The sequence below is a fragment of the Bos grunniens genome, chromosome 16 (assembly GCF_055505025.1).
Source record: "Bos grunniens cultivar Pamir isolate PY7600 chromosome 16, Bosgru_T2T1.0, whole genome shotgun sequence".
In the NCBI taxonomy this organism is placed as follows: Eukaryota; Metazoa; Chordata; class Mammalia; order Artiodactyla; family Bovidae; genus Bos; species Bos grunniens.
The window spans coordinates 29,647,531-29,667,491 of NC_141180.1; the positions used below are offsets into that span (position 1 = coordinate 29,647,531).

At 62.0% G+C, this 19,961-nt stretch overlaps 1 protein-coding gene across 4 annotated transcripts in view; it reads left to right on the plus strand.

Annotated features, from left to right (window-relative positions):
- Positions 1 to 18,593, plus strand: part of AGRN (agrin) — a 39,356-nt gene extending 20,763 nt beyond the window's left edge. Inside the window, exons 3-36 of one of the 4 annotated variants that reach the window (XM_086342499.1) lie at positions 235 to 282; positions 3,784 to 3,999; positions 4,325 to 4,549; positions 4,638 to 4,862; positions 5,048 to 5,254; positions 6,315 to 6,533; positions 6,608 to 6,802; positions 6,894 to 7,094; positions 7,177 to 7,325; positions 7,412 to 7,517; positions 8,225 to 8,341; positions 8,428 to 8,592; positions 8,748 to 8,891; positions 8,998 to 9,122; positions 9,222 to 9,327; positions 9,420 to 9,752; positions 9,832 to 9,969; positions 10,426 to 10,553; positions 10,690 to 10,804; positions 10,884 to 11,003; positions 11,192 to 11,539; positions 11,657 to 11,849; positions 11,958 to 12,173; positions 12,650 to 12,879; positions 12,968 to 13,102; positions 13,200 to 13,296; positions 13,399 to 13,563; positions 13,679 to 13,790; positions 14,236 to 14,352; positions 14,518 to 14,710; positions 14,790 to 14,877; positions 16,038 to 16,262; positions 16,727 to 16,830; positions 17,183 to 18,593. In XM_086342499.1, the coding sequence (XP_086198625.1) occupies positions 235 to 282; positions 3,784 to 3,999; positions 4,325 to 4,549; positions 4,638 to 4,862; positions 5,048 to 5,254; positions 6,315 to 6,533; positions 6,608 to 6,802; positions 6,894 to 7,094; positions 7,177 to 7,325; positions 7,412 to 7,517; positions 8,225 to 8,341; positions 8,428 to 8,592; positions 8,748 to 8,891; positions 8,998 to 9,122; positions 9,222 to 9,327; positions 9,420 to 9,752; positions 9,832 to 9,969; positions 10,426 to 10,553; positions 10,690 to 10,804; positions 10,884 to 11,003; positions 11,192 to 11,539; positions 11,657 to 11,849; positions 11,958 to 12,173; positions 12,650 to 12,879; positions 12,968 to 13,102; positions 13,200 to 13,296; positions 13,399 to 13,563; positions 13,679 to 13,790; positions 14,236 to 14,352; positions 14,518 to 14,710; positions 14,790 to 14,877; positions 16,038 to 16,262; positions 16,727 to 16,830; positions 17,183 to 17,340 (5,663 nt within the window). In that variant the 3' untranslated portion in view covers positions 17,341 to 18,593. Of the gene's footprint in view, positions 1 to 234; positions 283 to 3,783; positions 4,000 to 4,324; positions 4,550 to 4,637; positions 4,863 to 5,047; positions 5,255 to 5,652; positions 5,817 to 6,314; positions 6,534 to 6,607; positions 6,803 to 6,893; positions 7,095 to 7,176; positions 7,326 to 7,411; positions 7,518 to 8,224; positions 8,342 to 8,427; positions 8,593 to 8,747; positions 8,892 to 8,997; positions 9,123 to 9,221; positions 9,328 to 9,419; positions 9,753 to 9,831; positions 9,970 to 10,425; positions 10,554 to 10,689; positions 10,805 to 10,883; positions 11,004 to 11,191; positions 11,540 to 11,656; positions 11,850 to 11,957; positions 12,174 to 12,649; positions 12,880 to 12,967; positions 13,103 to 13,199; positions 13,297 to 13,398; positions 13,564 to 13,678; positions 13,791 to 13,992; positions 14,077 to 14,235; positions 14,353 to 14,517; positions 14,711 to 14,789; positions 14,878 to 16,037; positions 16,263 to 16,726; positions 16,831 to 17,182 lie in introns of those variants that run through there. The other 3 variants (XM_086342498.1, XM_086342501.1, XM_086342500.1) reach the window with 3 other exon arrangements.
- Positions 18,594 to 19,961: the final 1,368 nt, after the last annotated feature.

Sequence of the window (19,961 nt, forward strand, 5' to 3'; positions counted from 1 at the left end):
GCCACTGGGCCTTCCTGACAGGTGTCAGGCCAGGATGATACAGCTGGAGGGGCAGAGAAGAGCCAAGGCCTCTGTCTTTGTCTACTGCCGGCCTTGGCCAGTCTTCATGACTCTGAGTAGAGCCAGGGGAGGGATGTGTGCAGGCAAAGGTGACAACCACCAGGTTGGACAATGGAACAGGCTAGGGAAGGACTGGCTCAGGGGGAGCTAACTTGAGATTTGTTGTTTTTCCAGACAAACCTGGGACCCACTTCACGCCAGTGCCCCCAACACCTCCGGATGGTGAGTAGGGGTTCACCTAGTGACAGACTGAACTTGGAACTCTGTGCCTGGATGGGCAGTGGCACTCTTGCGGGGAGGAGGGGGGGTCAGGAGCCATCCTTGGAGTATGTACAGCAGATGTGTTAGGAGTATCTGGAGCAGGAGGAGCCTGGAGGAGGAAACCTGAGGAGTCCATAGTAGTGGACAACAAAAGGAACGTGGAGTCTGGAATCCCTGGGCCTGGCTGCATCTTGGCCTCAAAGTTGGGACTGGAGCCCCCAGGTTGTAAGACAAGATGTGTGCAGAGGGGTTAGGGGGCTGGGGGCTCAGGGGCTCAGGGGGAGGGTCTCAGCAGGACCAGTGACAGCTGTTTGAGGAGAGATAGGGGGTTCTGTCCCTGGACTGAGCAGGCTGGGCCTGGCCTTTTTGCCCTGCTTTGTGGGCTGGGTCCCAGCCCCCTGGGTGCCTCCTGCTGTGCAGGCTGCTGTAATTAAGCTAATGTGAAAGCAGAGGAGAGGACGCTGTCAGTGCTGCAGAAGGGCAGGGGTGGATGGGGTCCTCTTGGGAGACAGGGGCGTTCCCAAGTTTGCTTTCAGTGCCTGGGAACCCTGCTGGGCAGGCAGCTGCCCAGGTCCACCGAAGTACACACACAGAGAGCCATCCATAATGGCATAATCCATGGGAAGGGGCAGGGCTGCACTGGACAGGGAGTTTGGGCCCAGGACTGTCTCCCATAATCTGTGAGCAAGAGGCCTGGAGCTGGTTGGATTTAAACACCCTCTGTCCCAGTATCCTCAGTCTCCTCTCCTCAAGCTCCAAGGCTTGCCATGTCTCACCTGCCATGTCTCTGCTTTCACACATGCACTGCCCCTCCCCACAGCCTTCTACGTGGGCCCCACACCTGCATTCTGAACTCATTCTGAACTCATCACATGTCTGGGGACAGCTACCCTCCCCCCAACCCCATGACCGTCGTCACTCCTCCTAGGCACACACACTGCACATTCTTGGCCACAGGCAGGGCTCAGGGCATCAGCTTCATCCTCCAACATACCCAAGTGTGGGGAGAGAGTTAAATATACCCGCTCTAACCAGAGGCTATAAAAAGCCACTGCCGCCTCCAGCATTGCATGTTGTGAGGGGGGCCTTGGGCAAGCAGGGAGTGAGGCTCCTGCAGGAGGCCAAGCCCCAGAGGTGACCCTTAAGGGCCATGCCACCTGCAAGTCTCTGGGCACTCCACCTGCCCTAAGAAGGGGCAATTTACATGACGAGGATGAACATTTCGGAGGACGAGGAATCTAGTGGTCATACAGAAGCACGTGTCCTTGGCCCAGGGGCTGGGACCTTGAGCAGTGTCTAGCTGAACCAGGGTGACCAGAGGGAGAGTGAGGCTTAAGCCCAAGGGCACAGACACAGAGCAGTTGAGAAGGGAGCCTGTGGTATAGTGAGGTGACCACGTCCTCAGCCATGGGGTCAGGATCCTGGGGGAGACCTTGATCAGCAGGTCTAGTTGAAGCCAAATAAAGCAGCCAGCCAGCCAGAGGAAGTGCCCATGGATTTGGCCTGGGGGACCCCAGGGCCTTGGGCAAGAGAGGGCTGAAGGTAAAAGGAAGTGCTGAGGGGAGAGAGAAGGAGATGGTTGAGATGGAAAGTGAAAAGAGGGGTCAGAGTGGACACAGTATTGAGCCTGAACAGAGGAGTGGCTGATGTGTTGGCAGCTCTTACAGCTGTGGTCCTCCAGAGGTTGACCCCCACAGAGTGGCATCCTGGGCCTCTGTGAGCCTTCGCAGGTATTGGCCTATTTAGCCTCACAACAACCCAGGGCGAGTAGGTTTATTGTCTCCATTCCTGGGAGGAGATGCTGAGGTTTGGCCAGGTGATAACTTGCCTGTAGTCACATGGCCGATGAATCTTGGCTCCAGGATCCGATGAAGGATCTGGGTGGTTGCCCATATGAGGTAGGGTTAGGACAGGGGTGTTGCAGGGACTTCGGGCTGGGATATCCATGCTGACCCCACTCTTGCCTCCAGCCCCTGTTCACTCAGCCTGTGTAGGGTGGGGGCAGGGACTCCCAGACAAAAACACAGGAGCCCAGGTGGGCTGTTGCTGTGGTGACAGCTCCAGCTTCCTATGTGGCTCCACCCTCCTTGGAATTGAGGGTACTTCCTCTTGCTCCACTTCCTGAGCCCCCTGGGAAGTGACGAGGGGGTGCACCCCTGCTCTCCATAATTTATTAATGATAACCAGACCCAATTAAACATTTATTAGATCCAGACAGCTGCAATCAGTAATGGGCCTACCCTGCCTGCAGGGTGTCATCCTGGGCAGGGGTCCTGAGGATTTCACCTGCCCCTGCCCTGACACTATGCTCAGGAGGGATTGTCCTGACGGCTTTGTAGCTCAGTGAGAGGATGTGCACTGGCAACACTACAAAGTCAGGAATTAAAATGTTTAAAGAGGGGATTTCCAGGTGGTCCAGTAGTTGACTCTGAGCTCCCAAAGCAGGTGGCAGGGGTTCGATCCCTGGTTAGGGAACTAAGATCCTGCATCCTGCACAGCCAAAAAAAAAGTGATAAAATGTTTACAGAAGAGAAGGGGTCTGCAAAGCCCTGTGTAGGCTTGGGTCCCTGAGGAGGTCATGCTGAATGTGATGTGGGGTGGCAGGACCTGAGGTGGGGGCTCAGGAGGACAGGTGGGGAAGGATGAGGTGAGTGAGTACAACGGGCCCCAGGGAAAGATTGCAGCTAGGAGGCCTAGGAGGGTAGGCAGGCCAGGAGCCACAGCAGAGCATGCCCCTGGGGAATGCTGGCTGGGGGGCATGGAAGATGGGGAAGTGGGCAGAGAAGGGCTCAAGTGGGGACAGTCCTGAGGAGAGGGGAGGCCTCTAGAGAAGCAGGAGGAGGAAGGAGTGAGAAGAGTTAAGGAGCCCTGGAGCAGGCAGGGCACTGGGTCCTGGGCCAGGGTGGAGCATGCGACCGACCTCAGATACTCCCACCCCCTGTCCTACAGCTGAGTGACCTCAGGCCTGACCCTGAAAGGCAGGGGAGGTGGTCCCTGGGGAAGTGACAGGGGCCAGGTGTGGGGGTGGTCACTGGAGCAGTTCCCAGGGATGGGGTGGGGAGAACCAGGCTCTGAGGAGTAGGTCACAGTTGGATGAGGGGCGTCAATTCTGATGAGAAGGCGCTAATTCCCTGTGACAGAGTTGGCCTGGGGGCCGTCTGCTCTCTGTGTGGGGACTGGGTCAGGAGCAGATGCGATGCCCTTCCACAGTTGAGCAGAGAAGGCTCTGGTGGGAGAGCTCTGCGGGGCGGGGGAGGGGGAATTGATGAGAGGGGGAGGCTTGAGGCCCTGGCCACGATGGGCACACCAGGGTTCCTGTGAGCACTTGCACGAACATGGGTGGGCACGCATATGCAAGGTCTGGGCAGGTGTGCAGACATTGGTCCGTGTGCGTGATGACCGGAAGCCTGGAGGTGGCAGAGGCTCTTACCCATGCCCTTGCATCTTCCACCCCACACGCAGCGTGCCGAGGAATGCTGTGTGGCTTCGGCGCTGTCTGCGAGCCCAGCGCAGACGAGCCGGGCCGAGCCTCCTGCGTGTGCAAGAAGAGCTCCTGCCCCAGCGTGGTGGCGCCCGTGTGCGGCTCGGATGCCTCCACCTACAGCAACGAGTGCGAGCTGCAGCGGGCGCAGTGCAGCCAGCAGAGGCGCATCCGTTTGCTGCGCCGCGGGCCCTGCGGTGAGTGGGCGGGGCCCTGCGGTGGAGGGAACGTAGGGGTGGTTCCTGCGGTGAGGGGAAAGCGGGGGGCGGGGCCTGTGGGGATGGGGGCGGTTCCCGCGGTGAGGGGAATGTGGGGGGCGGGGGCGGGGCCTGTGGGGATGGGGCTGGGGCCTGCGGTGAGGGGGGTTGCAAAGGGCTGGGCAGGGGCGGGGCCTGTGTGGATGGGGGTGGGGCCTGCGGTGAAGGGTTGCGAAAGGCTGGACCGGGCCTGTGATGAGCGGGTATGCAGAGGGCCGCTGGCCAATGTACGGAGGGCCGCTGGCCCACCTTGCTCTGCCCGCAGGGACCCGGGACCCCTGCTCCAATGTCACCTGCAGCTTTGGCAGCACCTGTGTGCCCTCTGCGGATGGACTGACAGCCACGTGCCTGTGCCCTGCCACGTGCCTGGGGGCCCCGGAAGGCCCTGTGTGCGGCAGCGACGGCAGTGACTACCCCAGCGAGTGCCAGCTCTTACGCCACGCCTGTGCCCACCAAGAGAACATCTTCAAGAAGTTCGACGGTCCTTGCGGTGAGCGCTGCCCTGCGCGTGTAGCCCGACCTCCCTCAGTGTGTGCACACAACCGGCAGTGCCCTGACCTCCATCTTCCTGCCCCCAGACCCCTGCCAGGGCTCCCTCAGTGACCTGAGCCGTACCTGCCGTGTGAACCCACGCACGCGGCGGCCGGAGATGCTCCTGCGACCAGAGAGCTGCCCTCCCCGTGGGACACCTGTGTGTGGGGACGACGGGGTTACTTACGATAATGACTGCGTCATGGGCCGAACAGGGGCTGCTCAAGGCATCCTCCTGCAGAAAGTGCGCTCTGGCCAGTGCCAGCCTCGAGGTGGGCGGCTCCTGGGGCAGGGCCCCTTCCTGGGACTCTGTATGACCCAGGGACCTACTTGTCCCCACCTTCCCCTCAGGTCTCCTGGGTCCCCAGTGATCACCCCATGTGCCCATGGAGCCCCTACCCATCCCAGGGAGGTCTGTTGTGGTTCTCTTACTCTTCTGATCTCCCTGGTCCCCCAGACCAGTGCCCGGAGCCGTGCAGATTCAATGCCGTCTGCCTGTCCCGCCGAGGCCGCCCCCGCTGTTCCTGTGACCGCGTCGTCTGTGACGGGGCCTACAGACCTGTGTGTGCCCATGACGGGCACACGTATGACAATGACTGCTGGCGCCAGCAGGCCGAGTGTCAGCAGCAGCGTAGCATTCCCATGAAGCACCAGGGCCCGTGTGGTGAGCATGCAGGCGGGCTCCGTGCTGGGAGCAGGCTGGTCCGGCGGTCCACGCTGCCTGTCATCACATGCCATTTCCATGCTGAATCATGCTCCTCCTGGGCTGGGGGCGAGAGCTGGTCACTCTGAGGAGGGCTGGCAGGGCTTTTGTCTGTCGGCGGGCTCTGGGGGGTGGGATCTGTCAGGAAGTTGGCTGCAGCACCTGGGGGGATGTTGGGTCCAAGGCTGGTGTCTGTGGGCAGTCTCCTTGGTACCTGCCTGGCAGCTCTCAGGTCTTCTGGGTCCCACGCTCTTGGGAGACACAGCCACCTTAAAGGCAGAGTCTCAGCGGAGCTTCAATGGGGCAGGAATGGGCAGAGAGCGTGTCCTACGTGCACTGGGGCTCTGCCCACCTCTCACTCCGTCCCCGTCAGTTGGTCTGTCCATCTTTCTGGTCTCTCTTTCTGCGTCTGTATCCTCTCCTCTGCCCTCCCTTCCCTCTTGGCTCCACCTCTTGTGTCTTCCAGCCTGACCTGCTGGCAGGATGAGGTACCGCGCCTGCCGCCAGGAGCCCACAGCCCGAGGTCTGCCCCCCGCGCGGCAGGGGGGGGGTGGCTCGCTGCTGCCTGGCCTTGTGGTCCTCAGAGCAAGTGGACAGACACCTCCTCCCCCGTGTGGCCCTGGGTGTGGCTCTGGGTTGCAGACTCCTCCACCCACAGAGAGACTCCCCCCTGCACATGCATGGGTCCCAGGGGTGTGTCAAGGGTCAGAGGCCTAAGCGGGCTAGTAAACCTGGCCCTTCTATACCCCACTGAAGTCAGTCAAGAAACTCTTGTGCTAGAGGGCAGCCCCATCCCACACTCATACAGGGGCCCAGGGCCGTTTGGGTCTGTGTCCCTGTCCATGTCTCTCCTGTGTCTGTCCCTTTCTCTGCTGTGTCCTGTGCATCTGGTCCTTCTCCTGGTCCACTCTTCCTCCACCATCCCCACCCTGGGTGGGGGTCTGCTGCCTGGGGCTAGGGGCTTTGTGCATTGCCTAGGAGAGCAGGTGGAGACCTTGCTGAGTGCCCATGTCCTCCCCAGACCAGTCCCCATCCCCATGCCGTGGGGTGCAGTGTCCATTTGGGGCAATGTGTGCTGTGAAGAATGGGGAAGCCGAATGTGCGTGTCCGAAGGCGTGTTCAGGCGTCTATGACCCTGTGTGTGGCAGTGATGGCATCACATATGGCAGTGCGTGTGAACTGGAAGCTACAGCCTGTGCCCTTGGGCGGGAGATCCGAGTGGCTCGCCGAGGACCCTGTGGTCAGTGGTGGATTAGTGGGCCTGGTTGTGGGGAGGCCATCCCTGTCACCATGGTGATGGAGTCTTCTCCCCAGACCGCTGTGGGCAGTGCCGCTTTGGAGCCCTGTGTGAAGCTGAGACCGGGCGCTGTGTGTGCCCCTCCGAATGTGTGGCCTCAGCCCAGCCTGTGTGTGGCTCTGATGGGCGCACGTATGCCAGTGAATGTGAACTACACGTCCACGCCTGCACACACCAGATCAGTCTGCACGTGGCCTCGGCTGGTCCTTGCCGTGAGTGGAGCTGGGTATACCTGGTGGGTTGTGATCCCGTGCGTCCTTCACCCGGTATCCACTGACCCCCTTCTGGCTCTGCCTTCTCTAGAGACCTGTGGAGACACAGTGTGTGCCTTTGGGGCTGTGTGCTCAGCGGGGCAGTGCGTGTGTCCCCGGTGTGAGCGCCCTCCACCCGGCCCCGTGTGTGGCAGCGATGGCGTGACCTATGGCAGTTCATGCGAGCTCCGTGAGGCTGCCTGTCAGCAGCAAACACAGATCGAGGAGGCCCGGGCGGGGCCGTGTGAGCAAGGTATGCTGGTGGGCAGCTGGGGTGGGCTGGTGGGTGCCAGCCTTGGCCGGGACCCCAAGGTGACCTGGCCTCCTCCCTGTAGCTGAGTGTGGCTCCGGAGGCTCAGGCTCGGGAGAGGACGGCGAGTGTGAGCCTGAGCTGTGCCGGCAGCGAGGTGGCATCTGGGATGAGGACTCGGAGGACGGGCCATGCGTCTGCGGCTTCAGCTGCCAGGGCGTCCTGAGGAGCCCGGTGAGCATCCCCCGTAACCCGGCTCTGATTGGGCAGTGAGGCAGGGGCCATGGCTGCCCACACCTGCCCTGATGCCCTTCCTCCAGGTGTGTGGCTCGGATGGAGTCACCTACCGCACCGAATGTGAGCTGAAGAAGGCCAGGTGTGAATCACAGCCAGAGCTGTATGTCGTGGCCCAGGGAGCCTGCCGTGGTGAGTGAGCGTGTGGGTGTGTTCGGCTGCAAGTGGGCACATGTGTACATGCTTAAAGGTACATGTGCCTATGGGTATGAGGGAAGTGGGAGTCTGTGTATTGTTCGAAGTTGTTGTGTGTGTGCTGTGGTGGGTGTGTGTGAACATGTGTGTTGTGTTTGAAGTGTGCAGTTTTGGTGCATATCTGCATTCATGCAACTGTGGTGTGTGGATGTGTGTGCCTGCTGCTCAGCAAGTGTTCGCTGAGCACCTACTGTGTGCGAGGGCAGCCGTGAACCAGTGAAGTGCACCCATTCAGCACTTTCTCTTATGGGAGGAAACTGATGGTGACAGGCAGTCATATCTTTGTGCATGCACAAGTGCTCCTGTGTGTGTCTGCATGCGGGGGATGTGCTGAGTGTGTGTCCTGCCACCTTGCGAAGGCTCACTAATCTGAGTGTGGCTCTGGTTGTACGTGTGTACACAGGGCTTCACATCCAGAATCTGTGGTGTCTTGTGTACTGCTGGTCTTTTGCATGTAGATATTCTCTTTCTTGTATGTTGTATGAGGTTCTCACCTGTGACCCAAGCTGCAGTCCAGAGGCTCCAGTGGGAATTGGCATCAGGAGGGCTGAGTGGTGATGGCTGGGGAGGTTGAGGCGGAGTAGTCACACCCAGGTTGGGCATCCAGTCCTGCCTGGCACCTAAGCCCCTGCCCCTCCCTGCAGGCCCCACTTTGGCCCCGTTGCCACCTGCGATTCCCCTGCACTGTGCTCAGACCCCCTACGGTTGCTGCCAGGACAACATCACTGTTGCCCAGGGTGTTGGCCTGGCTGGCTGCCCCAGTGAGTACCCGAGCTCAGCCCTGCCCCATTGCCACGCGGAGACATGCGACTGACTGCAGTGACCCTGTCTTGCCCTGGCCTTGCAGGCTCATGCCAGTGTAACCCACACGGCTCCTACGGCGGCACCTGTGACCCTGCTACAGGTCAGTGCTCCTGCCGCCCGGGTGTGGGGGGCCTCAAGTGTGACCGCTGTGAGCCTGGCTTCTGGAACTTCCGTGGTATCGTCACTGACGGCCGGAGCGGCTGTACCCGTGAGTGACAGGGCCCATGGTCAGTCCCTAGCTGAATGCTCCTGCCTGTCCACCCTGTCCCCGTGTCCCTTGTCCCATCTGGCAGGAGCTGGGTCAGGCTCCGGAGCCCATGGAGAAGCCAGCACAGACCTAAGCCTCCTCCCCCTGCCTCCCAGCCTGCAGCTGTGACCCCCGGGGTGCCGTGCGGGACGACTGTGAGCAGATGACTGGGCTATGTTCCTGTAAGCCTGGGGTGGCCGGGCCCAAGTGTGGGCAGTGTCCAGATGGCCGTGCCCTGGGCCCTGCTGGCTGTGAAACAGGTGAGGACCAGATCTGGCACTGCCCCAGGCCCCTCTGCTCGGGGGTAGATCTGTCGTAGGGATGGGGCCTCCTGAGCCAGTGGAGTCTCCTGTGTCTGTGCTCCAGACTCTTCGCCACCCACGACCTGTGCTGAGATGCTTTGTGAGTTTGGGGCATCCTGTGTGGAGGAGGCTGGCTCTGCCCACTGCGTGTGCCCAACACCCACCTGTCCAGGGGCCGATGCTACCAAGGTGAGGGATGGAGAATGTGGAGGGTGGCAGGAGTGGGGCGGGCCCCCCCGGAGTGGGGCGGGCCCCCCCTACCCTCTGCATCTTTGCCCTGTGCCTCAGGTCTGCGGGTCAGATGGAGTCACTTATGGCAATGAGTGCCAGCTGAGGACCATCGCCTGCCGCCAGGGCTTGGAAATCTCTATCCAAAGCTTCGGCCCCTGCCAGGGTGAGGCCTTACCCACTGCCCCAGACTGACCAGGAAGGCCTGACTGTGCTCTGACCCTGGGCCCTGCCACCTGGGTTCTCCTCTCCTCACAGAAGGCATCACTTCTGGTCCCCATCTGACATCCGCATCTGTGGCTCCCTCAGCACTTGACCTGAACAAGGCACCATTGCCGCCCCCCAGCGCCTTGCCCCTGGCTCCCAGCAGTACCCGCCACAGCCAGCCCACTTCTCGAGCCTCATCACAACCTTGGACCATGGCCAGCATCCCCAGGACCACTGCAAGGCCAGTGCTGACCATGCCTCCCATGGCCCCCTCCCCGGCAGCCAGCCTCGTCACCTCTGCCTTCGGCGAATCTGGCAGCGCTGATGGGAGTGGTGACGAGGAGCTGAGTGGTGACTTGGAGGCCAGTGGGGCTGGCTCAGGAGGTGAGCATGGGCTCTGGGACCTGGGGGCAGGGCCCAGGAGGACTGCACCTGCAGCTGGGCTCAGACTGTACCTCCCCAGGACTTGAGTCCCCGGAAAGAGACAGTGCTGGGACCCCTGGGCTACCCATGGAAAGGGCTTCCTGCTACAACTCGCCTATGGGCTGCTGCTCAGATGGCAAGACACCCTCCCTGGACGCAGAGGGCTCTAACTGTCCTGGTGAGTAGGGGTCCGGGGGCCAGGGTGGAGTGTGAGGCGTGGCCTAGCCATGGCTAGAGACGCCATCTCTCCTCCCAGGCCACAGACCTGCCCAGCAGGTGGGCACCCAGGGTTTGTGGTCTTCTGATTTTATTAATAGCACACATGTGCCAGTGGTCCTGGGGATTCAGCACAAGCACATATGTGTGTGTTCTCGGCCCCTGCACACATGTGGGTGCCCAGGACCCCATGGCTAACGTGTTTTTCCTGTTGCAAGCCGGCCTGGGGCACTGCTCCAAGGAGTCTGCCTGGTAACCAAAGCCAGCCCTGCCCTGGGGTCCCCACTAACCTCATGACCATCTGACTAACCGCCACCTGCCCTGCACCCTGCGTGGCTTGCTGCTGGGGCCTATGCCCATGGCTGGTTCAGAAGCCAGGCAGGTGCCAGGCAGGACCTCACTGGCCCCTCCTCTGCAGCCACCAAGGTGTTCCAGGGTGTGCTGGAGCTTGAGGGGGTCGAGGGGCAAGAACTGTTCTACACGCCGGAGATGGCAGACCCCAAGTCTGAGCTGTTTGGGGAGACTGCCAGGAGCATTGAGAGCGCAGTAAGTGTGGGGCTGGGGTTGCAGCCCTGCCAAGCCACCAGCCTTTCTCTAGGACTGACCAAAAGAAGCACTGGGGGGTGGTCCCCAGCTCCAGCCTGGGCAGCCTCCCAGAGCCTAACTCACTCCCCACCAATAGCTGGATGACCTCTTCCGGAACTCCGACGTTAAGAAGGACTTCCGAAGTGTCCGCCTACGGGACTTGGGGCCAGGCAGCTCGGTCCGGGCCATTGTGGAAGTGCACTTTGATCCCAGTGAGCCCCCACCCTGGTCCCCCTCGGGGGGTGGAGGGGCACCCTAGGCTCCACCACACTCAGGGTTGCTCCTCCCCAGCCACAGCCTTCAGGGCGTCTGACGTGGGCCGGGCCCTGCTCCGGCAGCTCCAGGCGTCCAGGCGCAGGTCCCTGGGCGTGAGGCGGCCTCTGCAAGAACATGTGCGGTTCATGGACTTCGGTGAGTGCCTGGTCCGGCACTGCCGTGGCTTGTTCCCTCCCTGTGCCCCGCCTGCCCACAGGGCCCCTGCGCCTGTGGATCGTAATGTGTTCCCTCCCCTCAGAGGGTTCCCACCTTCCTGTCCCCCCATCCCCTCACTGCCCTGGGGACCCTTCTCTTTCTGGGTCCTGATGGCATCCCCTCCCCAGACTGGTTTCCTGCATTCTTCACGGGAGCCACCCCAGCTGCAGCCACGGCCAGAGCCACCACGGTGGCCCGCCTGCCACCTTCAGCTGCAACCCCTCGGGCCCACTTTCCCAGTCACACAAGCCGGCCCGTCAGCAGGACCACACCTCCCGCGACCACGCGCCAGCCCCCCACCACTGCCCCTAGTCGTGTGCCTGGACGCCGTCCCCTGCCCCCAGGCACCCAGCAGCCCCGAAGGCCCTGTGATTCCCAGCCCTGCCTCCATGGGGGGACCTGCCAGGACCAGGGCTCGGGTGCAGACTTCACCTGCAGCTGCCCAGCAGGCACGGGGGGTGCCGTCTGTGAGAAGGGTAAGGTCTTCCATGCCAGAGAGGGACAGGGAAGCAGAGGGGGCCAGGGCGGGGTGAGGGGCGGGTTGGACTTTGTGGCCCCCATGCCCTTCACTGGCCCTTCCCTGTCTCCTGCAGCCCTGCACCCCTCCGTGCCAGCCTTTGGGGGCCACTCCTTCCTGGCCTTTCCCACCCTCCGTGCCTACCACACCCTGCGCCTGGCGCTCGAGTTCCGGGCGCTGGAGCCCCAGGGGCTGCTGCTCTACAACGGCAATGCCCGGGGCAAGGACTTCCTGGGACTGGTGCTGCTGGGAGGCCGTGTGCAGTTCAGGTGGGTGGTGGGTGGTGGGGGTCAGAGGTGGGGGTTAGGGGCGGGGGACAGGGCCAGGCAGTGGTCCTGGCTCCATTTGGCTGTCCTGAGTGCCTGCTCCTGCCCCAGGTTCGACACAGGCTCAGGGCCCGCGGTGCTGACCAGCTCCGTGCCCGTGCAGCCCGGCCGGTGGCATCGCCTGGAGCTGTCTCGGCACTGGCGCCAAGGCACTCTCTCCGTGGACGGTGAGACTCCTGTTCTGGGCCAGAGCCCCAGTGGCACTGACGGTCTCAACCTGGACACTGATCTTTTCGTGGGTGGCGTCCCTGAGGATCAGGCTTCCACGTGAGCATGGAGGAGGGTGGGGTGGCCCCAACCAGAGACCCCCCCCCAACCTTGGCTCTGATACCCAGCAGGTACCCCAGATGCCTTGAGGGTGGCATCCAGTAGGTCCAGGCTCCCTGTGGGATAACACAGGGGTGGAAGGATGGGCATGGACAATTGCTGTGACCCTGGGCTCAGCCCCAACCCTTGACAGTGACCCTGATTCTGTCTTGATCCTGAGGACCCAGCTGCAGTGTGACCACCAAGGAGGGGCTGGGCTGGCCTTGACCTTTAGTCCCATCACTTGACTCTCAGCCCAGCCCCCTCCTGATTCTGTCCTGTTTGTGGGACTGCCCGTCTTATGAGCAGGCTATGGGGTGGGGATGGGGAGCAGCCCAGACTTGCGGTCCCGACTGTATGAGGAACGCAAGTGTCACAGTTGGCCGTGAAAGAGGATGCCTCTGGTCTCTGACCCCTGCCCCTCATCTTGGTGGCAGGGTGCTAGAGCGGACCTCTGTCAGCATCGGTCTTAGGGGTTGTATCCGCTTGCTGGATGTCAACAATCAGCGGCTGGAGCTGAGCAGCTGGCCAGAGTCTGCGACTCGAAGCTCCGGAGTGGGCAAGTGCGGGGACCACCCCTGTCTGCCTAGCCCCTGCCTCGGAGGGGCCCCATGCCAGGCCCTGGAGGCAGGCAGGTTCCACTGTCAGTGCCCACCTGGCCGCTTTGGTAAGGGCAAGACGGGGCTGGGTGCTGGGGGTCTGTGTGTCTGTGGGCAGGGCTCAGGTCTCCTGGAACCCATCCTGCCTCCATCCAGGCCCAACCTGTGCCGACGAGAAGGACCCTTGTCAGCCGAACCCCTGCCATGGAGCAGCCCCCTGCCGCGTGCTGCCCCAGGGAGAGGCCAAGTGCGAGTGCCCCCATGGCCGAGAGGGCAGCCTCTGCCAGACAGGTGGGGGCAGCGGTGCTCAGGGTGGGGAGGGTAGGAGGTGAGGGGGCTCCAGGAATCAAAGCCTAGAACCCTGTGTGACCCTCTCCTGTCCTCACAGTCTCAGAGCCGGAGGACAACCAGCCATTCCTGGCTGATTTCAGCAGCTTCTCCTACCTGGAACTGAAAGGCCTGCACACCTTTGAGCGGGACCTGGGGTCAGTGGGCAGACGGGTGGAAGAGGGGAAGCACCCCCCAGCCCCCATCCAGCTGTGAAGTGAGGGGCATCAGGTCACCCGCCTGCCCTCCCGTGGCCCCAGGGAGAAGATGGCGCTGGAGGTGGTGTTCCTGGCTCGGAGCCCCAGCGGCCTGCTCCTCTATAATGGACAGAAGACAGATGGCAAGGGCGACTTTGTGTCCCTGGCGCTGCACAATGGCCTCCTGGAGTTCCGCTACGATCTGGGCAAGGGGGCAGCGGTCATCAGGTGGGCGGAGGCGCTGCAGGGGGCTGGACTGGGCCCCACGCTCTCTGTTCCTGGGGCCCCTGGCGGGTAGACCGTCAGAGCCCACCGTCTGTTCACGACATCTGTTTTTCTCCAGGAGCAAGGAGCCGGTGGCCCTGGGTGCCTGGACCAGGGTCTCCCTGGAGCGAAATGGACGCAAAGGAGCCATGCGGGTTGGCGATGGGCCTCGCGTGCTGGGGGAGTCCCCGGTGAGTCAGTGTCTCCTGGGCCACCCCCCTGCTCCCCGCCTCCCTCCTCCTCCTGGGAGGCGTGCAGCCCCCGCCCCACGGCTGGCGCTCACTGGACTGTTTTTTCTCCCCTCTGTCCTGGGCCTCTGTGTTTCCTCTCTGCTCCCACTGCTCTCTGGCCCTTGCTCTGCAACCCCCACCCCGCTCGCTCTTCGGATGTCAGAAATCCCGCAAGGTACCGTCTCTTCTCATCCTGCTCATCCATCTTCTGCCGCCTCCGCCCCTAGAGTAGCTCCTTCCCCACTAAGCCCCCACATCGCAGCCACATCTGTGTGATTAACTGCCTCCACCATGCTGGAGGGTGCGGGGTGGGTCACCACAGGCGGGCGGGCCCTGGTCTGGGGCTCACATCGTGTTCCTGCTGGTGGGTAGGCTTCACTGCCCCTTACCCTGCACCTCCCCACAGGTGCCACACACCGTTCTCAACCTAAAGGAGCCGCTCTTTGTTGGGGGGGCCCCTGATTTCAGCAAGCTGGCCCGAGCAGCTGCTGTGTCCTCTGGCTTTGATGGAGCCATCCAGCTGGTATGTACGGCAGGGGTGGGGCCCCGGGGAGCCCAGGGTCGGAGGGGGGCGGGCGGCAGCGAAGCCCTGGTACAGTCTCAAGGAAGGGCCCATCCCAGAGGGGGCCTTTGTCCTCTGGGCCGGAGGACACAGGCAGGACAGAAGCTGTCATGCCCCACCTCCCAGGTCTCCCTGAATGGCCGCCAACTGCTGACCCGTGAGAACGTGGTCCGGGCCGTGGACGTCTCGTCCTTTGCAGACCACCCTTGTACCCAGGCTGAGGGTCAGCCTTGCCTCCATGGGGCTTCCTGTCTCCCCCGCGAGGCCTCCTATGAGTGCCTGTGTCCTGCAGGCTTCTCAGGGCTGCACTGTGAGAAGGGTGAGTGCTGCCCACGTGGGCTAAGGCTGGACATGGGAGGGAGCCTGCCAGAGGCTGCGCTCACCTCACTGTCTCTCAGGCTTGATTGAGAAGTCAGCTGGGGACCTGGATGCACTGGCCTTTGATGGACGGACCTACATCGAGTACCTCAACGCTGTGACCGAGAGGTAGTATGTCTCTTGGAGCCGGGCACCCCTCAACCCTCCGTCCCATCTGCCCAGCTGCACCGGACCATATGCGTGACACTCCACACCTGCCCCTACTCTGAGCCCACCTCTGCCCCTCTTCCACCCTCCTTCCTTCTCACTGTCTCTGTCTCTTTGTTTCCAAGCGAACTGACCAATGAGATCCCAGCGTAAGTAGCCACACCTCCACTCTCACCAGTAGTCCATTTCCTGGTCCTCTGCTCCTCTCCCTCCCGGCAGCACATCCCAAGGGCAAGGGTAGAACTTTCCATCCCCAGTGGAGGAGGATGGGGGTTTGTGGGGTGCTGCATGGGGCTCAGTTTCCTAGCTTGGAAGTAGAGAATCACCCTTTCCGAGATGTGTGTTGGATGCCAGTGTACCCCTCCACCCCTGCAGCCAGGCCCCTCACCACAGGGCACCAGCACGGTGTGCAAGCATGTGCACACCCACATCTGTGTGCACACAATGCAAGTGTGTTACAGTGCGCATGTGAGTCCACGCGCCCCCATGTGTGCACACACGCATGTGTGTGGGGGCCCAGCCAGGGCCCTCGGTCACTATTCCATGCCCTCGTGTCGGAGCTCTTCCTCTGCACCTGGCCTGGGCCATGCGCACCAGCTCTGTGTCTGCCCACGTGTGTGCACGTGTGTCACTGCCAGGCCTCTGGGGTGGGTGGGACCAATGTTTCTCCACGGATGTTTGCTCCACCGCCTTCCATTGGTGAAGAGGGGTGTGGGGAGGGCTGCTGCTGGGTCCTGCCCCACCCTGCGCTATAGCCTGTCTGCCCCCCTGCTCACCTGCCTCCCTCTCTTCCTGCTTCTAAGCCCTGAAACTCTGGATTCCGGGGCCCGTCCCAGGTGAGCAGTGGCCCCTGGCCCCTGCTGTCTGCCCACTGCCTTCCCATCTCTCTGAGCATCTCTGTCGATCTCTCCCTCTGTCTGTCCACCTCACTCCTCTGATCGCTGACCTGGCCCCACCATCTGTCTCTCATCTCACTGGCCGTGTCCACCACCCGCCCACCGAGCTGCTCTGGTGGCATCACTGCCCTTATGGCCTCTGGAGTCATCCCCCTCACCTTCCTCCCTCCCCTGCCCCATCCCCACCACCCTCCCAGAGGTCCTGACCAGCTCTCTGCCCACTAGTGAGAAGGCACTCCAGAGCAACCACTTTGAGCTGAGCCTGCGCACTGAGGCCACACAGGGGCTGGTGCTGTGGAGTGGCAAGGCCACGGAGCGGGCTGACTACATCGCACTGGCCATCGTGGACGGGCGCCTGCAACTGGCTTATGACCTGGGCTCCCAGCCCGTGGTGTTGCGCTCCACCGTACCAGTGAATACCAACCGCTGGTTGCGGGTCAGGGCACACAGGTCAGCAGGGAGCCCGGGGCCACCAAGAATAGCAGCGGGTGGTGTCTGGACTTGCCCGGCCAGGGCATGCCTGGCCACTCGTGGCCAGGGTAGGAGTTTGGTGTGTGTGTCAGGGGGAGATCTCGTGGTAGGGCTGGTGGTGGCCCGACCTGAGGTCACTGCCAATGAGGAGGGAGGGAAAAGAGGGTACAGGAGAAGCACCGATGGCCAAGAAACCCCTGATTTGAAAGGGGAGTCCCTGCTCTGCCCAGATGCTGGTCTGAGTCTGGCTGCCCCTCCAGCAACACTTTTCTCACAGGAGGTCCCCCCCGTCCTTGGCTACTAGGTGCTCTCCTGGGTTGGTGCCATTCCATCCTGGCCCCCAGGGTGACACTGGGTGACAGTCCCCAGGGTGTGGTGCTGGGACGAAAGGGATGGGGGTCAGGCTCTGGAGCCCTGACGGCCTCCCTCCACCCATGCCCCAGGAAACAGAGAGAAGGTTCCCTTCAGGTGGGCAACGAGGCCCCTGTGACTGGCTCCTCCCCACTGGGTGCCACGCAGCTGGACACAGATGGAGCCCTGTGGCTGGGTGAGTGATTTTGGGGGAGGCCAGGGAAGGGGCAGGCAAGGGTCTCCGAGGGATAGGTTCCACCCCCTGGGGCTGGCAGTTAAGAGGGGCACTGTATCAGCCCCATCCAGGACAGTGGGTGGGCTGGCTGGGCTGGGATTGGGGTGGGGTCCTCCCCTCCTGTCTCAGCCCCTGCTGTAGCCAGGAGAGGGTGGGGCCAGGAGGCTGGGGCACACCTGCTGGCCTCCTGGTCTCCCCAGGGCACTGACAGCCCTCTGGTAACTCACCTAGTCATTTAGCCTTTCTGCCTACCAGTGCCCAAACTGCCCGTCACTGAGTCACGGTCTGGGGCCTTTCCTTTCTCTTCCTGCAGGTGGCCTGGAGAAGCTGCCCACAGGCCAGGCCCTGCCCAAAGCCTATGGCACAGGCTTCGTGGGCTGCCTGCGGGACGTGGTGGTGGGCCAGCGCCCGGTGCACCTGCTGGAGGACGCCATCACCAAGCCAGAGCTTCGGCCCTGCCCTGCCCTGTGAGCCACGCTGCAGCTGCTGCCCACCCTGTTGTAATTATTTTCTATTTTTGTAAACTTGTTGCTTTTTTGATATGATTTTCTTGCCTATGTGACGGCTGGAGGGACTGCTGGCACGGCCTCCCTCCTAACCAGGCAGGCGAGCTGCAGAGACGGACTTGGTGCCGAGGGACTCTCAGGGTCAGGAGGGTAACTCTGCCCACGGAGGACTTGGCTCACTCAGCAGCCTTGGGATGCGACCCTCTGCCTCAGGACACTGTGTCCTGGCCTCTCAGGCTGTGCCTGCACAGTGTCCACTTGTGCTGGCCCCTGTGTTCGCCAGCCTGTTGGCAGACCTTGCATATACACGTTGCCCACATTCCCTCTGGCGAGGCCTGTCCCTAGAGCAGCAAGGCGCTGTGGGGTTTGGAGGGGCCCTTCCTCTGTGTAGGCTGGGGCCTTTCTGGATTCCAGCTGAGCTGCCCCTCCTCCCTGCCTGTGCTGGGTGGGGCCAGCCTCACCAGGGCCTGCTGAGCCCGGGCCTCATGTACCAATCCTGTGAAACAATGTCATTGTTGGGGCCATGCTAGCCCCTCCCTCCAGCTATGCCCACCCATCCCAGGGCACTGGAGAGCAGAGGCCAAGCCCAGGCCTGTTCAGGGCACCCTGGCCCACGGCTGGCCCTGCCCATCTACCCAGCCACCCTGGACGTGGCTGTGACCCCTTCCCACCGCCCAAGTCCCCATGAGGAGCCCTGAGAAGGAGCAAGGCCACTTGTGACATGTGGACTGCTTGATTCTGGCCAGCATCCCCTCTCAAGGATGCATGTGCAGGCATGGCCACCAACCACAGAGTCTTTATGTATGGATTTTATTTGACACCTGGGGTGGCGGGCCTGTTGTCTTTCCTGTCCTGGCCCGAGGACAGCTGAGGACACCACATAGAAAACATTCTGTCCAGTTTGGGGGTGAGGAGTGGTTGTCCTTATCCCAAAGTGACCAGGAGTAGCCTGGGTGTCTTACCAAGGCCAAGGAGCAGGTGCAGGGGTGGCAGAGATGGCTGCGAAGCCAGAAATGCCTTAAACTGCAATGTTAGGTCTCATCTGGTCCCGTCCCCCCAGCTGCCCACACCTCTCGTGGTGGGGGTGGCAACCCCAACCCTCTCACAGCCAGGCCTGGGCTGTCAGGCTTAGAGGCTGGAGGAGTCTTATATGTCCTGTTACTAACTCCAACCTATGTCTGTGTCAATCACCGTGAAATAAAGTCTGAACACTTTCAACAGGTGCTTGTGTGTATCCACACCAATGCTACCCCCCTCAGCCCTTCCTGGCCCAACGCTCTCCCACTTGGCTGGTTTCTGTCCTGAGAGCGCCATGATGCCCAGCTCCATGGTGGCGTGCAGGCTTCAACCTCCTTTAGGTGGCTCTGGATGGAGGAAGGGTGCTGGGTTGGGGGCTGCTTTTGGCAAGGAGACCCTGCGCAGTGAGTGTGCACACTGTTGTGCGTGGAGCTGGCCAGGTGGATCCATGAGGCCTGCACCCCAGGTAGCCTCCTTAGGGATGGCAAGTCCTGCCATGTGTGCATATTTGCACACATATCTGCCTATATCTGTGTGTCTGAACACAGGGTGGGAAGAGGAGCTATGAGGACAGCAGGTTGGCTATACTAAGGGTAAAGGGGGCCTGTGGGGGAGTCAGGATGGGGTGGGGGGAACCCTGGTGGGTGGGGATGGGGTGGGCCTGTGCTGGGCTGGACATGGGGTGGAGAAGACACTGACTGAGGTGCTGAAGCACCTAGGGGGGCCGTCCTGCAGCATCTGGAGTGGCTAGGTTTGAGGAGCTGAGGCCACCTGAATGGAATCCACAAGGCCAAGGGTTACCAGGCAGAGGGGAGTCTGGGCTGAGGCCAGGCACACTGGGGAGTAGGTGGCTCTGCTTGGTGCTGAATGAGGGAAGAGGAGACCTCCATGCTGGGAGGACCAGGAATGGGTGCTCTGGGAGCTGATGCTTCCAGGAGGGGCTCTCAAGGCAACCAGTGCTGAGGGTGCCAGGCCTTCAAAGTTGTCAGGAGCATGAGGAGGAAGAGCTCAGGGTGGGGATTTGGGATCAGGGTTGCAAGCAGCAGGTCCCAAGCCATGGTGTGGTGTACCACTCCTGAGAAGGGGAGGGGCTGGGGTGCTGGGCAGGCGCTGAGGCTCCTAATGGGGATCCCAAAGTTAGGAGCTCAGGAGCTCAGGCAAGGAAGGGTGGAGCCCCCACGCGATTGGCCAGTGGGCACCGGGGACAATTGGACCTGGCAGGGGCATCTGTAGCAGGAGTAAAGGGCCCACAGTCAGAGAGGTGTCAGCATTGCCTAGGAAGAGTGGCAGAGGTGGGAGAAGGGAACTTAGAACGGAACTTAGCAGCGCAACATAGGACTGGGTAAGACGAAAGGGCCCAGTTATCAGGTGGGCTCCCACCTCCGCCCCTTTGGGGCCCTCTCTGGGACACAGGTCGGGTGGGGCCTGTTCCGCCCGCTTCTCTCGCTCCCAGCCCCTCCCTCCAGGGTGTGGGGAGTGCAGCCCCTCCTCCCTCAGGACAGAGGCGGAGCCAGAAAGGTTCTTGGAAGGAAAGCACCAAAACGAGCAGGGCCCATAATTAATCACTTT